At 42.1% G+C, this 21,154-nt stretch overlaps 1 protein-coding gene across 1 annotated transcript in view; it reads left to right on the top strand.

Annotated features, from left to right (window-relative positions):
- Positions 1-427: 427 nt before the first annotated feature.
- Positions 428-21,154, top strand: part of LOC138956383 (very long chain fatty acid elongase 4-like) — a 28,142-nt gene continuing 7,415 nt past the window's right edge. Inside the window, exons 1-4 of the mRNA XM_070327751.1 lie at positions 428-461; positions 3,638-3,730; positions 18,074-18,261; positions 20,619-20,699. Coding sequence (XP_070183852.1) covers positions 3,655-3,730; positions 18,074-18,261; positions 20,619-20,699 — 345 coding nt within the window. The 5' untranslated portion in view covers positions 428-461; positions 3,638-3,654. The remainder of the gene's footprint in view (positions 462-3,637; positions 3,731-18,073; positions 18,262-20,618; positions 20,700-21,154) is intronic.

A 21,154-nucleotide genomic window follows, 5' to 3' on the forward strand; every position in this document is an offset into this window, starting at 1 on the left:
CTTGTTGCCTTTTGCAGTTTTGGCCACTGAAGACCATGAAGACGTTCAATCTGAAATTCATCGACGTAAAAAGAACTTGAAACTAAGGACAGAAATGCGAAATCAGTTCCAGGTCCTGGCTCAAAGGAACCGCTACACAGTAATTCGTAAACACCCTTGTTCAAGACAGACGGACACACACACAAGCACACTCTCACACAAAGATGCATGCACAAGCTCGCACACACACACATTGACACACACACACGGCACTGACACACACACACACACTGGGGTATTACTGGGGTATTACTCAGTGACACACACCACACACATGCACAGATGGGTTTAGCCGTTGAAGACCTATATACTGCTTATTCTGGTCGCCTTTTACACTCGTCAATAAAGTACGAGCAGACAATTAAAGGGAAGTAACGCTTGCCGTCAACTTCAGTTCTCTCCCTCTACACGAGGGATCAAAGGTAAGTGGATGAGAATGTTTCACCAATTATTTGTTGATTAATGAGAGTTTATCTCCCAGGAAGCGACTGTGCAACATCCACAGGTAAACACGAAGCAGGTGGACAATTTCTGTATATTTCTTTCAAATTGAAGAGATAAAAACAGTCGTCAAACATTCCGGTTTCAGGGAAAGGCGTCTGCATACCGAATTCTTGATGAACAATGATTATCGATCCCCCGTGAGGTCAAAATACACTGTTTCTCGTCAACGATAAGGTAGTCGTTTATTTTGACGTTCGAATATGTGTTGATTTTGCTTCATCTTAAGAAACTTCAAATGTTGTATCTTTGGCATGCTTTACGAACAATGTTTGCAGTGCCACTACCATGGGCATGGCATGCAGCAGGTAAGCACCCCCAGGCTGACCAGTGCAGCGATAGTGAATTTGTACAAATTCCAGAAATAACTCTTGTCAGGGTTTCTTTTGGATGTGGAAGAGTAACGAACCTTCAAAACTAGTGATCGAGGCCCCCTGATTTTTACTTATGCATGCATGAGCAGCTCTCTTGAGATCTTCTTCTTCTTCTTAGTGAAAGGTAGCCAACATCAGCATGGTGATGAATCTGCTACGCTTGGGTGATGGTGGTTCCGGTCTATTGCTTGGTCAGGGGTGAAGTTCAGGGGGGGGGGGGGGGAGGTTGGGGGTACGGGGGGGGGGGGGGGGGGGGGATGATGGGTCAGTGGAGAGTTGCCAGCCTGGCCTGAAAGGATGCCAGGGATGGCGCTGTGGCAGTTTCTACAGGCAGGCGGTTCCACTCTGGAATGGTGCGCGGGAAGAATGTTTTCTGCCTGTAGGCTGTCCTAGAGTGGGGGATTTCGTAGGACAGAGCGTTGGTCTGTCTGGTCGTGCACTTGGGTGGGCTTGGCTTTGGTGCGTGGTTGCTCTTCACTGCGACAAGGTCGTGGTGGACTTTGTAGAAGGTTGTTAGTCTCGCTCGCCTCCGTCTGCTCTCAAGCGTAGGCCACTCAAGGTCTTCGAGCATGTTGTTGACGCTGGAGGTCTGGCGGAAGCGATGCGACACCCATCTGGCTGCTCTTCTTTGGACCTTTTCGAGAGAGGCACTGTCTTCAGCGGTGTGTGGGTCCCATACTGGGCTGGCATACTCTAGGATGGGTCGTACTAGTGCCTTGTATGCAGCCGCCTTGACCTTCTTGTTGCTGAGCTTGATGTTGCGTCTAGCAAAGCCAAGTGCTCTGTTCGCCTTGGTGGTGATGTTGGCGATGTGGGTGTTCCACTTCAGGTCTTTGGTCAGGGTGACGCCGAGGTACTTGGCCTGGGTCTCCTCCTGGAGTTTCTGGCCGTGGAGCTGGTACTCGTATGGTAGGGTGGTACGGCGTCGGGTCATGTGTACGGTGGTGCATTTGGCAGGATGGAATGCCATCTTCCACTTCTGTTCCCAGGACGCCAGTCTGTCGAGGTCTGTTTGGAGGTTTTCTTGGTCCGCTGCTGTCTTGACGTCAGCATGGCACGCTGTGTCGTCGGCGAAAAGTCGCGCAGTCGAGGTCAGGTCTGACGGGAGATCGTTTATGTACAGCAGAAATAGCGTCGGCCCGAGCACGGACCCTTGAGGAACGCCACTTTCCACTGGAGCTAGCTCTGAGATGGCCCCGTTGACGACGACGGACTGCTTCCTGTTGGTGAGGAAATCCTCGACCCAGGCGTTAACTTTCCCACCTATGACGTACTGACGGAGTTTATGCACGAGTAGACTGTGGCTGACCTTGTCAAACGCGCGGGAGAAATCCAGCACTAGAAGGTCCACCTGGTGCCCTTGCTCAAGCGCGAACGAGGCCTCGTCGACAAGCCCTAGCAGCTGGGTCTCGCATGATCTTCCCCGTCGGAAGCCGTGTTGTTCAGGACAGAGTATTTGGTGTTGTTCGCAGTAGGTGAGGATGGCGCTCACAATGATGTGCTCTAGGAGCTTGCAGGGGATAGATGTGAGGGAGATTGGTCGATAGTTCTCCGGCCTGTAACGCTCCCCTTTCTTGAACACTGATCTTGATCTATGTCAATTCCACATGTTTATGCTCTTTGTTAAATGTTATGCTTTGAATGTCGCGAAAACTTAATTAGCACATCAAGTCCTTGCAGCTCTCGCAACAAATCCATTCCACATGCTTAATTGCTAATATACTTCACAGGTAACTATAGAACTTTAATTGCGAGAGGTAATTGGAATATATAGAGAGGGTCTAGCTAGTAGTATTGTGATCGAGCTTCAAAAGAAAAGGGCGTAATGTTGAGCGGACACTGCATAACAGGCACATCAGCGGTGTGTGTTAATTGACTGTTTTAAAGCTAGGGCTAGGTACCTGGAAAAGTGCTACATGTAAAAGAATCTACTCTCATGTTCCCACCACTGATGCTTAATTCCCCTTTTCCTATCATCCCACCGGCCTCGTTCACTTTCCTCTTTCATTCTCCTCCTGCATTCTTTCTGTTTAAACAGGTCATTTAGTGTGTCACAGTATGACCTTGCAGAGTCTGTCACTAATTAAACTGTCAATGAATCATTCATCAGCTGGATTGCAAATAGTCTGGTTATGTTGAAAGCACATGAACTATCCCAGTACACATACTTAAGTGGTTGAAAGTAGAAAGCAGAACTAAAAAAAACTTTTGCATTGTCCATGTGAGAGAAGTAAGCTTTCATTTTGAAACATTTTGTTCCCACTATCATCAGGATATTGTAGAACTCTTTTCTTATCCATGCTTACCTGACAAAAGTGACTGTCTTCTTGAGAGAAATTTATTTTTATTTTTATTAGGCTTGAGAAAAAAAATGTTAAATTATATTACCTGTGTGTTTTAGCTGTGAGGAGAGGCCATGCACGCGAATGCTTTTAAAATTGAATTTTTGTTTTAATTCTGCCCCACCAGGCATGTTGGCTATTGCACAGGTACCCTTGCTGTGTAACGTGTACACCTCGGGTTTTGTGCTAAATCATAAATAATATGTCTTCAACGGAAACCCTCACTGATTAGTAAATATAAATTTGTCACTGTTGTCTTCTTTCATTTTTTGTTCTTCTTGTTTTTCTTCATATTTTTGTATGATATATGTTTCTGTATGGACACAAGATACTTGTCAAAGTTAATATTTTAATTTATCATTTTGCGTAATTTTTGTGCAGGGTCGGGCTTGTGTCTGATGAGCAGTCAGTTCAACATGGAGGGTCTAATGAAAAACTTCACCGACTCTTACAATGCCATTTTGGCAAAAGGAGGTGAGTGTCTATATTACTTGTGCATTCATTTTGATTTCAGTTCTGTGTTTGTGTGTGCATGTGAGTGTGTGTGTGTGTGTGTGTGTGTGTGTGTGTGTGTGTGTGTGTGAGTAGTAGGGAGAGGTATGCCTCACCCCTCGGCGCAGCGCGCAGCCGCGCAGCCGTATTTTGATAGAAGGTTATAGGTTAAGGTGCCTGTGTTTAAGTAGTGATAAGGAGATATTGCGCATAAACGGTTTATTGCGTTTTATATTTTGTCATGTGATTTCATGTGCCTGTACCTGTTGCTCGGTACTAATGACCACTCCAGCTGGGGTAATGACAGGATTACTATCCGCGCTTCGCGGAGCACTCTCTTTTATGACGCTAATAACTATCAGAGGTGTCAGGATAAGGCGATAAAAATGGTACCCCTACTCTTTGCGGAGCCCCCTCGCCGATAAAACCACCAGAGGTGGCCAGCAGTTAGAGAAGTTTAATAGGAGGTGGTTTGCCTACCCCGAGGGTTGATTAGGGTTTAATGCTTAGATTAGTGCTAGACAAATGGTGTGGGGTGGGTGGAGGAGTTAGCTCGACTGGTGAGGTGGGAGAGATGAGAGCTGATTTACAAAAATATAAAAAGCTTTAACAACTAGACTCAGATAGCTACCTGTTGGTTTTATGTAGGTGTTATAAACATCGCAAGTACATTTTACACCGAACACGAGTTGTTCTACAGTCAGTCATACATAATGTTAGGTTAGAGCCTGATCACGTCTGAGTATTGGTTGTCCACAGAGACACAAGACCTCACATGCTAGAACATGTTGGTTGGTCACAGGCTTGTGCGGGGAACCATTGGTTATACACTTGATAAAACTGCTCTCGCAGTTCAGGACGAACCACCTCTTCTAACGCTGAAGCGCTAAGCGCCATGTATAGAGAATCTGTATCCATTTCCAAAAGCTGGTGGTCGGCTCTGGACACAAACTTATCTAGAAAATCAAAATGAAACTCCAACATGCGTAGTTTAGCGTACTGGTAAACAAAGTAACCAATCTGAGAGGGGAGTGACCAGTTGATTTTTTTAACCATCTCTACTTCAGTGACAGAATCTGTTACTTCTGTTAGTTTTTGAAAACGACCATTGTTGATCAGTTTTGAGGCCTTATCAGACAAAACGTAATGAATATCACGATGGTTGGCCACGTTAGTTAAGGTTTTCCCGTAGACTGAGTTACCGAGCAGTTTGAAAGTTTCAGCTAAGATAGTTTTTGATGAGTCTTGGTCTCCTACTCGTCTTGCGTTTGAAACGCTGTCACCAAACTGACGGAAACAGGTTTTGGGTTGATACTCTACGATCAGCGTGATGTTTTAACAATCAACCCGTGTTGCACGTACCAAAACAAGAGGGGTGTAGCTAGCAGAATTTGTTCACCGTGGTAACTCCCTACAAGTGTACGGTGTGGCTGGGATAAAAGCTTGTGTTTTTTCAGCGTAGTCTTTCATAAAATCCCCGATCTGTTCTCAGCTGACAGACTCATTTTTGAAAATAGGCTACATTTCACTGAAATGTTCTTTTAGATGATCAGGTACATAAATATCACACTATATCAACCCGATTGAATCCATAACCCACTCCAACCATCCCCGAGCTAGCTGACCGTAGGGATCTGTTTTTTTCCGCTTTAAAAGCGTTTTCTTTTCTACGAATGACAGGGTGCTCTGTGGGCATGTCTTGCATGAGTGCAGCTAAATACAGCGCATCAAATCCCTGAACAGCCTGTACCGGTTTGTCCTGATTACCACGAATGTGTGTTTTGTCTTTTTCGTGGTATCTGTGAAAGACAATAGACGGACCCTCGACAATGTTCTTTCGCAAAAGTGCTTGAACGTCTTTTTGTTTTTCGTTAAAAAGTGAAAAGTAGGTATCTGAAGACAACGTGTCAAACAGACACTTCAGTGTCACACCGGGGGACAGAAATAATACCGTCTTTCAGCAAATCAACTCGCAGACTAGCGTACATACTAATCTGATGCTGCAAAGCAACCAGAAACGGTACTGTGTCTAGGTTGTTGTACCACACCAAAAAAAGCCTTCAAAGTCGTCATTTTGTTTTCAGTCCACACACGCTGACAAAAAGCGTACTCTATATCAGAAATATTTGAGTTTTTGAGCTTACTAAAAAAAGCTGCATGGGGTGGGAGTTCTCTTTCGTCTAGTGTACTTAGACTAGTGACGTATTCATAGCAGAAAAAAACCCTTTTCCTCTTCGACACCGAACGCCTAGAGGTACTTGGAATAACTAAAACCTGGCGCAAGAAAATTGTTGATGTCGAGAAACCGAAGTTTGTCTGTACAAAGACACATATATTGATTGTTACGTTTAACAACAAACTTGAAAGGAGGTCTTTTAGGGGTCTTCTTTTTTCCCTCTGTTCGATAGGAAAGTCAGACAAAGGCGTGACATAAAAACTGGAAGACATGATGTTGTGAACAAAATACCGAGAGTTTGAGCGTTCGAGTCTAACTTGTTCTAGAATGTCATGGTCACTGATTTCACCGAGAAAAGAAAGAAAGTCCTGCTTTGACAACTCAGGCGTGGTCGTTGTAAGACAGAGTGGTTATTGACTGAGGCATGAAAGAAAGACAAGTCACCCGACTCTTTGTTTTTGAGAAGAAAGGAGTGAGAAAAATTGATTTTGAAGCGTTTGTTTTGCTCATGGAACAGATCAAGAAGCGACTCGTACCAATCAGGGAAATCAGAACAAGGGTTCCTCTTAAAAGAGAAAATGTGGCGCTTTTTTACACACACTAATCGTGTAAGATATATAGAAGAATTACAACACCTGGTACACGCGTATAACCATTCGTTTCACAGAAGTATAAAACCAACACCTGTTAAAGTTTGCCTCGCTAACAAAGAAACAGTTTGGTAAGTTTTGTACGGACAACCCCCAAAGAAAAACACCCAAAGGTAGGCTACAGGTTGATGATCGTGTGAGACTAAGTAAAACACGGCGACTCTTTAAAAAAGGTTATTTACCTGCGTGAACAGAAGAATTATTTACAGTTAGCAATGTGTTGAAAACAACTCCAGTGACCTATAAGCTGAAAGACGCTCACGCAGAAGAACTACAAGGTAGTTTGTTTTTTTACAAAGAAGAACTACAAAAAGTAGGAGAGAAAGAAATGTATCGTATTGACAAAGTACTAAAAGAACGACTTGGTAAGGGAGGAAAAAAAGAGTATTTAGTGCATTGGTTTGGGTACCCAACGTCATTTTCTTTCTTTCTTTATTTGGTGTTTAACGTCGTTTTCAAACGTTCAAGGTTATATCGCGACAGGGAATGGGGGGGGAAATGGGATAGAGCCACTTAATTGTTAATTGTTTCTTGTTTACAAAACCCAACGTCATTTGACACATGGATCTCAGCTGATAGTCTTAGACAGTATTCAGAGTAGTTATGGCTGAGGACGCCTTGTCTGCTGAAGATACAACTGTTGCTACTAACGTATTAGAAGAGACAACTACTGATACCAAGAGATTCTCTTGCTTGTGGTGTGTTTTTGGTTATCGCGCCCCTCGTAGTGAGATTGTATTTTTGTAAAACTTTTTTTTTGTTTTTTTGTTTTTTTTGTTTTTTTTGTTTTGTTGATCAGATTTTTCTAATTTATATTGTAGTAGGTGTGTCTCTGTTTAATTTGACAAACTGGTGGGAATGTCCGGTCCACTGTTTGAACAAGGTTTTTGTGGGTTTTTGCAAAGAATGAGGCAAGGGTCCTTTGTGCAAAGCAAGACAGCGAAAGAGACACAGACCGTCAGTATAAGGAAAATGATGATGCTCGTCTTTTTGTAACTTGTGCAAGAACTGTGTGTTTGTGATGTAGTTAGGTAGACTACCACAGACTCATCCGATAGGAAAGTCAGACAAAGGCGTGACATAGAAACTGGAAGACATGATGGTGTGAACAGAATACCGAGAGTTTGGGCGTTCGAGTCTAACTTGTTCTAGAATGTCATGGTCACTGATTTCACCGAGAAAAGAAAGAAAGTCCTGGTTTGAGTTGATCAGGCGTGGTCGTTGAAAAACAGAGTGGTTATTGACTGATACATGAAAGAAAGACAAGTCACTAACAAAGAAACAGTTTGGTAAGTTTTGTACGGACAACCCCCAAAGAAAAACACCCAAAGGTAGGCTACAGGTTGATGATCGTGTGAGACTAAGTAAAACACGGCGACTCTTTAAAAAAGGTTATTTACCTGCGTGAACAGAAGAATTATTTACAGTTAGCAGTGTGTTGAAAACAACTCCAGTGACCGATAAGCTGAAAGACGCTAACGCAGAAGAACTACAAGGTAGTTTTTTTTACAAAGAAGAACTACAAAACGTAGGAGAGAAAGAAATGTATCGTATTGACAAAGTTTTAATGTGATGAGCCACGGATTAACCCTGCTTACCTAACGGTGGTTACACACGCCTCTTTGTTTGTCAGAAAAGCAAAACTAAATCCAGCTGTAAGTCTTGTTCACGCAAAAGCCCTGGAGAGGTCCACAGCCAAATACCCTCTAAAAAGAGTAGTTATGAAATCTTACGGGATCCCGCGTGGAAACCATAGTGCTGTTTTAGACAATTTGTTTCTCAGGCAGCCACCAACACGCGTTGTAGTAGGACTAGTAGAGAGCGCTGCGTTTAACGGTAGCTACACAAAAAAAAACATTCAACTTTTAAAACCCACAACTTGAATTTTCTCTGCCTCTATGTTGATGGAAAACAAGCCCCTGCAAAACCACTAACACCAGACTTTTGAAAACAGACAGTATGTGGGAAGTTTCTTTAGTTTGACCGCAGGAACAGGAGTGGGTGTTGGTGACGCCGGTAACAGAATTGTCTATGAATACTACTGTGGGAGTTTGCGTCTGGAACTAAAAGTTTAGTGCACCCCTGGTAGAGCCTGTTCACGTTATTGTGTATGCAGAAATGGCCTCGTTGCTAGAAAATGATCGGAGTAGGCAGGTTATCACTGATTTTACATCATGAATGGACTAGAGATCTCTCGCCTACTGTTAAGACACCCCGTGGTAAGACGGCCGTTTATGGGTGTTTACACCAGAGACCAACTTCCTTCTGAGATAAATTTACTTCACCCCTCGTCTTACGTCATAAACACAGACCCAGCACATAAGGTTGGGTCTCATTGGGTTGGTGTGTATTATGATGGTCAGGGGAATATTGAATATTTTGATAGTTTTGGTTTTAAACCGAATCACAAAGACATTGAAGGTGTTTGTTTTTTATGCGTCATTGGTTTGTGTTCTAAAACCAACGAACAGGTATTACAGGGGATGTTAAGTTCTACTTGTGGTTTGTTTGCAATGTATTTCATCATCAAAAAGAGTCAAGGTACAAGGCTCCGTGACATAATTTCTATTTTTTAACCCCCAAAACCCTGTTGTAAATGACCGTAAGCTCATAGCACTTTTTTCAAAGATGCGTTAACGCAACAAGTCTAAAGCTGTTGTTGTAAAAAATAGTAACTGATGTCATAGTGTAAGGAGGTTATATATAAAGATGGTGTTGGCTAATTTTTTTTTTTACTAAATTCCCTGATCGAGCCACAAGACAACACCGCCTACTCTACACTACAGTCTACAAAGACAGTCTCCTAGAGGTAAAAGTTGTTTAACACTTTTGTTGTTGTTGTTGCTGAGAACGACAAAAGAGATGTTTGACGAGAAAGAGCCTCTGTTTAGCTCACCGCTACCCGAACCTGATATGTTTCCTTGGTTTTCACCAAGGAAACAGAAAGAACAGATGCGTGCGACCAAGTCAAAGAGGGGTGGTCTTGGCCAGTAAAGAATTTACTCGCCTGATCAAAGTCCGAGAAAGACTGTTGAAGCGACTTAAAACACAAACAGAAGTTGTAGCTATAGAAGTTAAAAAAAACCACCAGACGTGTCAGAAGAGTCCAGAACAAAAAGAAGAAACACCAGCAGACGAACTACCTCACACACCTGTCAAATACTCGGAGAGCAGCAATCTGTTTGAAAACTGCTACCAGGAACCGGCTGGTGTGTCTACCTTCAACGACCTCGGTTACTATAACCCAACATTGTTAAATACGAAAGTCGCCCCACGTCAAGTTATGGGAGCGCCCCTTAAAAAGAGAAAATGTGTCGCTTTTTTACACACACTAATCGTGTAAGATATGTAGAAGAATTACAACACCTGGTACACGCGTATAACCATTCGTTTCACAGAAGTATAAAACAGCACCTGTTAAAGTTTGCCTCGCTAATAAAGAAACAGTTTGGTAAGTTTTGTACGGACAACCCCAAAAGAAAACACTCAAAGGTAGGCTACAGGTTGGTGATCGTGTGAGACTAAGTAAAACACGGTGACTCTTTAAAAAAGGTTATTTACCTGCGTGGTCAGAAGAATTATTTACAGTTAGCAGTGAGTTGAAAACAACTCCAGTGACCGATAAGCTGAAAGACGCTCACGCAGAAGAACTACAAGGTAGTTTGTTTTTTTTACAAAGAAGAACTACAAAAAGTAGGAGAGAAAGAAATGTATTGTATTGACAAAGTTTTAATGTGATGACCCACGGATTAACCCTGCTTACCTAACGGTGGTTACACACGCCTCTTTGTTTGTCAGAAAAGCAAAACTAAATCCGGCTGTAAGTCTTGTTCACGCAAAAGCCCTGGAGAGCAATCAAGTTATGGGAGCGCCCCTTAAAAAGAGAAAATGTGTCGCTTTTTTACACACACTAATCGTGTAAGATATGTAGAAGAATTACAACACCTGGTACACGCGTATAACCATTCGTTTCACAGAAGTATAAAACAGCACCTGTTAAAGTTTGCCTCGCTAATAAAGAAACAGTTTGGTAAGTTTTGTACGGACAACCCCAAAAGAAAACACCCAAAGGTAGGCTACAGGTTGGTGATCGTGTGAGACTAAGTAAAACACGGTGACTCTTTAAAAAAGGTTATTTACCTGCGTGGTCAGAAGAATTATTTACAGTTAGCAGTGAGTTGAAAACAACTCCAGTGACCGATAAGCTGAAAGACGCTCACGCAGAAGAACTACAAGGTAGTTTGTTTTTTTTACAAAGAAGAACTACAAAAAGTAGGAGAGAAAGAAATGTATTGTATTGACAAAGTTTTAATGTGATGAGCCACGGACTAAACCCTGCTTACCTAACGGTGATTACACACACCTCTTTGTTTGTCAGAAAATCAAAACTAAATCCAGCTGTAAGTCTTGCTCACACAAAAACCCTAGAGAGCTCCACAGCCAAATACCCTCTAAAAAGAGTAGTTATGAAATCTTACGGGATCCCGCGTGGAAACCTTAGTGCTGTTTTAGACAACTTGTTTCTCAGGTAGCTACCAAGACGCGTTGTAGTAGGACTGGGAGAAAGCGCTGCGTTTAACGGTAGCTACACCAAAAAGCCATTCAACTTTTAAAACCCACAACTTGAATTTTCTCTGCCTCTATGTTGATGGAAAACAAGTCCCTGCAAAACCACTAACACCAGACTTTGAAAACAGACAGTATGTGGGAAGCTTCTTTAGTTTGACCACAGGAACAGGGGTGGGTGTTGGTGACGTCGGTAACATAATTGTCTATGAAGACTACCCCGGAGGCTATACACTGTATGTATTTGACCTGTCACCGTCAATGTTGGGTGGAGATCAGATTGAGCTGATGCGCTGTGGGAGTTTGCGTCTGGAACTAAAGTTTAGTGCACCCCTGACAGAGCCTGTTCACGTTATTGTGTATGCAGAAATGGACTCGTTGCTAGAAATTGATCGGAGTAGGCAGGTTATCACTGATTTTACATCATGAATGGTCTAGAGATCTCTCGCCTACTGTTAAGACACCCCTTGGCAAGACGGCCGTTTATGGGTGTTTACACCAGAGACCAACTTCCTTCTGAGATAAATTTACTTCACCCCTCGTCTTACGTCATAAACACAGACCCAGCACATAAGGTTGGGTCTCATTGGGTTGGTGTGTATTATGATGGTCAGGGGAATATTGAATATTTTGATAGTTTTGGTTTTAAACCGAATCACAAAGACATTGAAGGTGTTTTTTTATTTGTTTTTTTATGCGTCATTGGTTTGTGTTCTAAAACCAACGAACAGGTATTACAGGGGATGTTAAGTTCTACTTGTGGTTTGTTTGCAATGTATTTCATCATCAAAAAGAGTCAAGGTACAAGACTCCGTGACATCATTTCTATTTTTAACCCCCAAAACCCTGGTGTAAATGACCGTAAGCTCATAGCACTTTTTTCAAAGATGCGTTAACGCAACAAGTCTAAAGCTGTTGTTGTAAAAAATAGTAACTGATGTCATAGTGTAAGGAGGTTATGTATAAAGATGGTGTTGTCTAATTTTTTTTTTTACTAAATCCCCTGAGCGAGCCACAAGACAACACCACCTACTCTACACTACAGTCTACAAAGACAGTCTCCTAGAGGTAAAAGTTGTTTAACACTTTTGTTGTTGTTGTTGTTGAGAACGACAAAAGAGATGTTTGACGAGGAAGAGCCTCTGTTTAGCTCACCGCTACCCGAACCTGATATGTTTCCTTTGGGACGAACCATTTTCGCGAGTGTCAGAACGCGGTGAAAACTTGTGAAAATCCACATCAGACATTACACCACCCAAGGAAACAGAAAGAACAGACGCGTGCGACCAAGTCAAAGAGGGGTGGTCTTGGCCAGTAAAGAATTTACTCGCCTGATCAAAAGTCCCAGAAAGGCTGTTGAAGCGACTTAAAACACAAACAGAAGTTGTAGCTAGAGAAGTTAAAAAAAACCACCAGACGTGTCAGAAGAACCCAGAACAAAAAGAAGAAACACCAGCAGACGAACTACCTCACACACCTGTCAAATACTCGGAGAGCAGCAATCTGTTTGAAAACTGCTACCAGGAACCGGCTGGTATGTCTACCTTCAACGACCTCGGTTACTATAACCCAACATTGTTAAAATACGAAAGTCGCCCCACGTCAAGTTATTGGAGCGCACCTTAAAAGAGAAAATGTGGCGCTTTTTTACACACACTAATCGTGTAAGATATGTAGAAGAATTACAACACCTGGTACACGCGTATAACGCGTACACATTCGTTTCACAGAAGTATAAAACAGCACCTGTTAAAGTTTGCCTCGCTAACAAAGAAACAGTTTGGTAAGTTTTGTACGGACAACCCCAAAAGAAAACACCCAAAGGTAGGCTACAGGTTGGTGATCGTGTGAGACTAAGTAAAACACGGTGACTCTTTAAAAAAGGTTATTTGCCTGCGTGAACAGAAGAATTATTTACAGTTAGCAGTGTGTTGAAAACAATTCTAGTGACCTATAAGCTGAAAGACGCTCACGCAGAAGAACTACAAGGTAGTTTTTACAAAGAAGAACTACAAAAAGTAGGAGAGAAAAAAAATGTATCGTATTGACAAAGTACTAAAAGAACGACTTGGTAAGGGAGGAAAAAAAAGAGTCTTTAGTGCCTTGATTTGGGTATCCAACGTCATTTGACACATGGCTCTCAGCTGATAGCCTTAGACAGTATTCAGAGTAGTTATGTGTGAGGCTGTCTTGTCTGCTGAAGCTACGACTGTTGATACTAACGTCTTAGAAGAGCCAACAACTGATACCAAGAGCTTCTGGGTGTGTGTGTGTGTGTGTGTGTGTGTGTGTGTGTGTGTGTGTGTGTGTGTGTGTGTGTGTGTGTGTGTGTGTGTGTGTGTGTTTGCACTTACATTTTTTTTCACCACACATATAACCCTACCTCTTACATAGCCTATCAACAACGAAGAAAAAAAAATAAATAAAAAATAAAACAGTCATTATAACAACAACAACACCAACACTAGTCAGTGGGTTAGTTACGAAGGTTCGCTGTTTTATCTAGATGCCGTACACTGCTGTCTAGTGCAATTAAATGGGTTTCTCTGCGGTTGGTGGAGCCCTCTCTCTTTTATGGCGCTAATAACTATCAGAGGTGTCAGGATAAGGCGATCAAAATGGTACCCCTACTCTTTGCGGAGCCCCCCTCGCCGATAAAACCACCAGAGGTGGCCAGCAGTTAGAGAAGTTTAATAGGAGGTGGTTTGCCTACCCCGAGGGTTGATTAGGGTTTAATGCTTAGATTAGTGCTAGACAAATGATGTGGGGTGGGTGGAGGAGTTAGCTCGACTGGTGAGGCGGGAGAGATGAGAGCTGATGTACAAAAATATAAAACAGCTTTAACAACTAGACTCAGATAGCTACCTGTTGGTTTTATGTAGGTGTTATAAACACCGCAGGTACATTTACAACAACAAATGGTGTTTAACGTCGTTTTCAACCACGAAGGTTATATCGCGACGAAGGTACATTTACACCGAACACGAATTGTACCACAGGCAGTCATACAGAATGTTAGGTTAGAGGCTGCTCACGCCTGAGTATTTCACCACGGCGACGCAAACCTTTTAAATTGCAAACTGACAAGGGAACAGAGTTTTTGAACGCCCCTTTTTAGCGTTTTAAAAAAAATACAATCTCACTACGAGGGGCGCGATGACATCATGTGTCTCTGTTTAATTTGACAAACTGGTGGGAATGTCCGGTCCACTGTTTGAACAAGGTTTTTGTGGGTTTTTGCAAAGAATGAGGCAAGGGTCCTTTGTGCAAAGCAAGACAGTGAAAGAGACACAGACCGTCAGTATAAGGAAAATGATGATGCTCGTCTTTTTGTAACTTGTGCAAGAACTGTGTGTTTGTGATGTAGTTAGGTAGACTACCACAGACTCATCCGATAGGAAAGTCAGACAAAGGCGTGACATAGAAACTGGAAGACATGATGGTGTGAACAGAATACCGAGAGTTTGGGCGTTCGAGTCTAACTTGTTCTAGAATGTCATGGTCACTGATTTCACCGAGAAAAGAAAGAAAGTCCTGGTTTGAGTTGATCAGGCGTGGTCGTTGAAAAACAGAGTGGTTATTGACTGAGGCATGAAAGAAAGACAAGTCACTCATGGAACAGATCAGGGGGAAATCAGAACAAGGGTTCCTCTTAAAAGAGAAAATGTGGCGCTTTTTTACACACACTAATCGTGTAAGATTTGTAGAAGAATTACAACACCTGGTACACGCGTATAACCATTCGTTTCATAGAAGTATAAAACCAACACCTGTTAAAGTTTGCCTCGCTAACAAAGAAACAGTTTGGTAAGTTTTGTACGGACAACCCCCAAAGAAAAACACCCAAAGGTAGGCTACAGGTTGGTGATCGTGTGAGACTAAGTAAAACACGGCGACTCTTTAAAAAAGGTTATTTACCTGCGTGAACAGAAGAATTATTTACAGTTAGCAGTGTGTTGAAAACAACTCCAGTGACCGATAAGCTGAAAGACGCTAACGCAGAAGAACTACAAGGTATTTTTTTTTTACAAAGAAGAACTACAAAACGTAGGAGAGAAAGAAATGTATCGTATTGACAAAGTTTTAATGTGATGAGCCACGGATTAACCCTGCTTACCTAACGGTGGTTACACACGCCTCTTTGTTTGTCAGAAAAGCAAAACTAAATCCAGCTGTAAGTCTTGTTCACGCAAAAGCCCTGGAGAGGTCCACAGCCAAATACCCTCTAAAAAGAGTAGTTATGAAATCTTACGGGATCCCGCGTGGAAACCATAGTGCTGTTTTAGACAATTTGTTTCTCAGGCAGCCACCAACACGCGTTGTAGTAGGACTAGTAGAGAGCGCTGCGTTTAACGGTAGCTACACAAAAAAAACATTCAACTTTTAAAACCCACAACTTGAATTTTCTCTGCCTCTATGTTGATGGAAAACAAGCCCCTGCAAAACCACTAACACCAGACTTTTGAAAACAGACAGTATGTGGGAAGTTTCTTTAGTTTGACCGCAGGAACAGGAGTGGGTGTTGGTGACGCCGGTAACAGAATTGTCTATGAATACTACTGTGGGAGTTTGCGTCTGGAACTAAAGTTTAGTGCACCCCTGGTAGAGCCTGTTCACGTTATTGTGTATGCACAAATGGACTCGTTGCTAGAAATTGATCGGAGTAGGCAGGTTATCACTGATTTTACATCATGAATGGACTAGAGATGTCTCGCCTACTGTTAAGACACCCCGTGGCAAGACGGTCGTTTATGGGTGTTTACGGCAGAGACCAACTTCCTTCTGAGATAAATTTACTTCACCCCTCGTCTTACGTCATAAACACAGACCCAGCACATAAGGTTGGGTCTCATTGGGTTGGTGTGTATTATGATGGTCAGGGGAATATTGAATATTTTGATAGTTTTGGTTTTAAACCGAATCACAAAGACATTGAAGGTGTTTGTTTTTTATGCGTCATTGGTTTGTGTTCTAAAACCAACGAACAGGTATTACAGGGGATGTTAAGTTCTACTTGTGGTTTGTTTGCAATGTATTTCATCATCAAAAAGAGTCAAGGTACAAGGCTCCGTGACATAATTTCTATTTTTTAACCCCCAAAACCCTGTTGTAAATGACCGTAAGTTCATAGCACTTTTTTAGAGATGCGTTAACGCAACAAGTCTAAAGCTGTTGTTGTAAAAAATAGTAACTGATGTCATAGTGTAAGGAGGTTATATATAAAGATGGTGTTGGCTAATTGTTTTACTAAATTCCCTGATCGAGCCACAAGACAACACCGCCTACTCTACACTACAGTCTACAAAGACAGTCTCCTAGAAGTAAAAGTTGTTTAACACTTTTGTTGTTGTTGCTGAGAACGACAGAAGAGATGGTTGACGAGGAAGAGTATCTGTTTAGCTCACTGCTACCCGAACCTGATATGTTTCCTTTGGGTCGCGAGTGTCAGAACGTGGCGAAAACTTGTGAAAATTCACATCAGACACTACATCACCCAAGGAAACAGAAAAAAAACAGACGCGTGCAACCAAGTCAAAGAGGGGTGGCCTTGGACAGTAAAGAATTTGCTCGCCTGGTCAAAGTCCGAGAAAGGCTGTTGAAGCGACTTAAAGCACAAACAGAAGTTGTAGCTAGAGAAGTTAAAAAACACCAGACGTGTCAGAAGAGTCCAGAACAAAAAGAAAAAACACCAGCAACCGAACTACCTCACACACCTGTCAAACACTCGGAGAGCAGCAATCTGGTTGAAAACCGCGACCCAGACCCGGCTGGTATGTCTACCTTCAACGCTCTCGGGTACTATAATCCAACAATGGATGTGAAATACAAAAGTCGCCCCACGTCAAGTTATGCGAGTCCCTAAGACAAACAACCAAACTAGTACCTGGTTATAAAAAACCCATCTAAAGTAGACAAGTGTAAAACAAACAAGGCGGTGTTGTATACCAAAAAACTATCATTGACAATCATTTTTGGATTTTGTTTATGTGTGTAAAATGTTGCATTTTTTATTTTTGAGCTTTTGTATTTAAAAGACTGAAGTCACTTTTATAATAAAATGGTCATAATGGAAAAGTTGATAACTATGTATCTGTATAACTCTTGAATGGTAGCGTGAGCAGTTTTATGTATTGTTTTGTTACTCTTTACGTCTGACTTTTTTACCTTCTTGTTTGGAAGTACTTGTGTAAACGTGTGGGTATGTGTGTGTGTGTGTGTGTGTGTGATCGGAGGTGTGTGTGATCGGAGGTGTGTGTGTGTGTGTGTGTGTGTGTGTTTGCACACATATAACCCTACCTCTTACATAGTCTATCAACAACAAAATAAAAAATTTAAAAACACCTATGTTATCTGGTGTACCTATCAAAACCTTGTACGTGCACCCGCTGTCGGCAATCAAACACCCATTACTGTCATTACTCCAGCCGCGATAAGCACCCATAAAAAGGCCGGGAATTGACCCTATGGGGGCAATGACTGCTGGGAAGCAGTAATCCTGTCATTACCCCAGCTGGAGTGGTCATTAGTACCGAGCAACAGGTACAGGCACATGAAATCACATGACAAAATATAAAACGCAATAAACCGTTTATGCGCAATATCTCCTTATCACTACTTAAACACAGGCACCTTAACCTATAACCTTCTATCAAAATACGGCTGCGCGGCTGCGCGCTGCGCCGAGGGGTGAGGCATACCTCTTCCTTACTACTTGTGTGTGTGTGTGTGTGTGTGTGTGTGTGTGACCCGTGTGTGCATGCGCGCGCGCATGTGTGTGTGTGTCACTGTGTGTGTGCGCAAGTGTTTGTCAGTCACATGTGTGGTTACATGTTTATGTTTGTAGTTATAAATATTCCTCAAAGTAATCAGTCTATAGATATAAACTTGGTTTAAATGTTTCAACAGCCTTCTTTCCTCTTGCTCCATTTTCAGATCCCAGAGTGGAGAACTGGTTGCTCATGAAATCGCCAGTTCCAAGCGCTATTATCGGCATTCTCTATCTGGTTGCCGTGACAGCTGGCCCAAGCATCATGCGGGACCGCAAGCCGTTGAACCTGAAATGGATTCTCATTCCTTATAACTTTGCTCTTGTGGCCTTATCTGCATACATGTTTTATGAGGTATTGTAATGCCTTTGATTTTGAAGAAAATATAGAGTGAGAAATGACCTGACTGAATCATTATTTTTCATGTTTTTGAGTGAATCTTTTTCTACCCCCCGCGCGTTAGGGGGAAGAATTTACCCGATGCTCCCCAGCATGTCGTAAGAGGCGACTAACGGATTCTGTTTCTCCTTTTACCCTTGTTAAGTGTTTCTTGTATAGAATATAGGTCCAATTCATTCTTCTTACTCGGCGTGACGTTATCAAATGGATCGGCTAGCTTTAGCCCTAAGGGGCACAACTCCGCTCATACTCTCTTCGCGCCGCCATATTGGATGCCGTCTTTGTTAGTTTTCTTCATTGCACTCTTGTTCTTTTTGCGTATTTCACTGTGTATGCAGACAGGGAAAGGCGCGAGCGCCGTAACCAACAGCGAAAACGGCCACACGACCACTCAGCGAACCGAAACAGAATCCCTAAGCTGCCTAAACGACAATAGTCAATCTATTGTCCCGAACCTACAACCCGGTCTGCCCTCGGGCGGACCACCCTCATCTTCCAAAAAGGGATGAATTGTCTCGTTGCTAAACCAAACAAACAACTATTACACCCTCCCTCCAATGAACCTGTACGCATAGTACACATACGGGGAATATAACCCGTTAATATACGACCACAGTACATTTAGTACAATACATCCTAGTACACACCATGGAGGAAAAATCCCACCATAAATCATACATAAATGATTATCTTTATTGTTTTTCTTCTTGTGAATAAACACAAGAAAGAAATGGGCTGAACAAACAAATACACGAATCACCGAGCCTTATATAAGCCTCAGTCACTGTGAGGACATTTGGGTAATAAACCACCAGTACGTGCAAGTACATCCTAAAAAGGGAAATGAATAATAGTCATCTATAAATGATTATTCTCAATTGAGAATCAAAATAATGAGGATATGGGTTTGAATAGTTGTCCCCTGACGAGGCTACCTTTCAGTTTCCCCAGAACACCTCTCTAAAACCACAAAGAAGCTATCCTAGCAATTTGAAACTGTAAATATTGCCGAAAAGTACTACAATTGGGAGAGGTACTTAGGGATCTCTGGGCTGCCTACTGCATTTGCCGGGTTTGGCAGACCCTTGATTTTTACCCCCTATGCCACACAACGTGTCATTTTCACTTTTGTCGAGTCGCCACCCAACGCTCAAGCACTGTCAGAGATCGTGCAAGGCATCCAACATGGCGGCGGATGACCAATTCCAGAGAGTTACGACCCGTGATTCTCATACCGCGCGCGCCGAGTAGAAATGCTGTTGATAACTTGAGTTTCTGCAATGGGCCTATAGTCAATTTTTGCAAAGATTTTAGTCAAGCAGTATGTAAGAAATGTTAAGTCCTTTGTACTGGAAACTTGCATTCTCCCAGTAAGGTAATATATTGTACTACGTTGCAAGCCCCTGGAGCAAATTTTTGATTAGTGCTTTTGTGAACAAGAAACAATTGACAAGTGGCTCTATCCCATCTCCCCCCTTTCCCCATCGCGATATAACCTTCGTTGTTGAAAACGACGTTTAACACCAAATAAAGAAAGAAAGGCGACTAACAGATTCTGTTTCTCCTTTTACCCTTGTTAAGTGTTTCTTGTATAGAATATAGTCAATTTTTGTAAAGAATTTAGTCAAGCAGTATGTAAGAAATGTTAAGTCCTTTGTACTGGAAACTTGCATTCTCCCAGTAAGGTAATATACATATTGTACTACGTTGCAAGCCCCTGGAGCAAATTTTTGATTAGTGCTTTTGTGAACAGGAAATAATTGACAAGTGGCTCTATCCCATCTCCCCCCTTTCCCCGTCGCGATATAATACCTTCGTGGTTGAAAACGACGTTAAACACCAAATAAAGAAAGAAAGAAAGAATCTTTTTCTGCTTGAAGCTGGTAAACTAATGTATACGTTTCTATGGGGAAGATGAATTGAGGGGGGAGATTAATGTACAAACCTGAATATATATGGATATATCTGCTAATCTGCAAAAAAATGAGACTCCAGACTTTCAGTGCAATCATAATGTATGTTATCATAAGTCATAAGTAAGGGAGTCTGAGGACTAATGACAAGATCTACGAAACAAAGGGGAGTATGTGCTGTAAATAAAGATACATGTACAAAACAATCATTGTAATGCAGCCTCTTAACACCTGACGGAATAAGAAACATTGAAATGAACAAACACAGATGAAAGCCATTTGTCCATTTCAAAGCTTCTTATTCTGTTTTTACTAAAACTGGCTTGATTGACTTTTGAAGCAACATTTTTGGTTGACATTTTTAATTGTGTTTTTTTTTCATGCCACTTTTGTTTTCAGTTTGTGGTGACATCAGTTCTGTCCAACTACAGCTACAGATGTCAGCCTGTGGACTACTCAAATTCTCCACTTGCTCTCAGGGTAACGTGTGTGTGTGTGTGTGTGTGAGAGCATGCAAGCCCCCAACTTATCGGCAAAATCGGGATCTTTGATGTGGTTGGTCTATCCTTGTGCTTGCATTTACACATAAAAGTGGTACTATTTCATCCACTTGAATCTGCGCTGAATGTTGACTGATCTGGGTAATATAGAAAAATCCCTGCCATACCATGCCCATAGCGACAAGCTGTCAATAATACAAAGCCATTGCGATTCCAACTGAGCTACAGACCAGCCTGTGCTTGTTTTTTGATTATACAGTCGAACCCACTTAAAACGAACACGCTAGTTACGAATTTTGACTTATAACGTATTAGTTTTAAGTTCCCAACTGAATACCTCTTTCTTCATGCTTAAAAAAAATGCTTAAAACGAATTCTTTGTAACGAATTTATGCTTATAACGAGCACTTTTTGGATTCCCAAGCATGCATAATG

This window comes from Littorina saxatilis, unplaced genomic scaffold, assembly GCF_037325665.1.
Source record: "Littorina saxatilis isolate snail1 unplaced genomic scaffold, US_GU_Lsax_2.0 scaffold_475, whole genome shotgun sequence".
NCBI classification, from domain to species: domain Eukaryota; kingdom Metazoa; phylum Mollusca; class Gastropoda; order Littorinimorpha; family Littorinidae; genus Littorina; species Littorina saxatilis.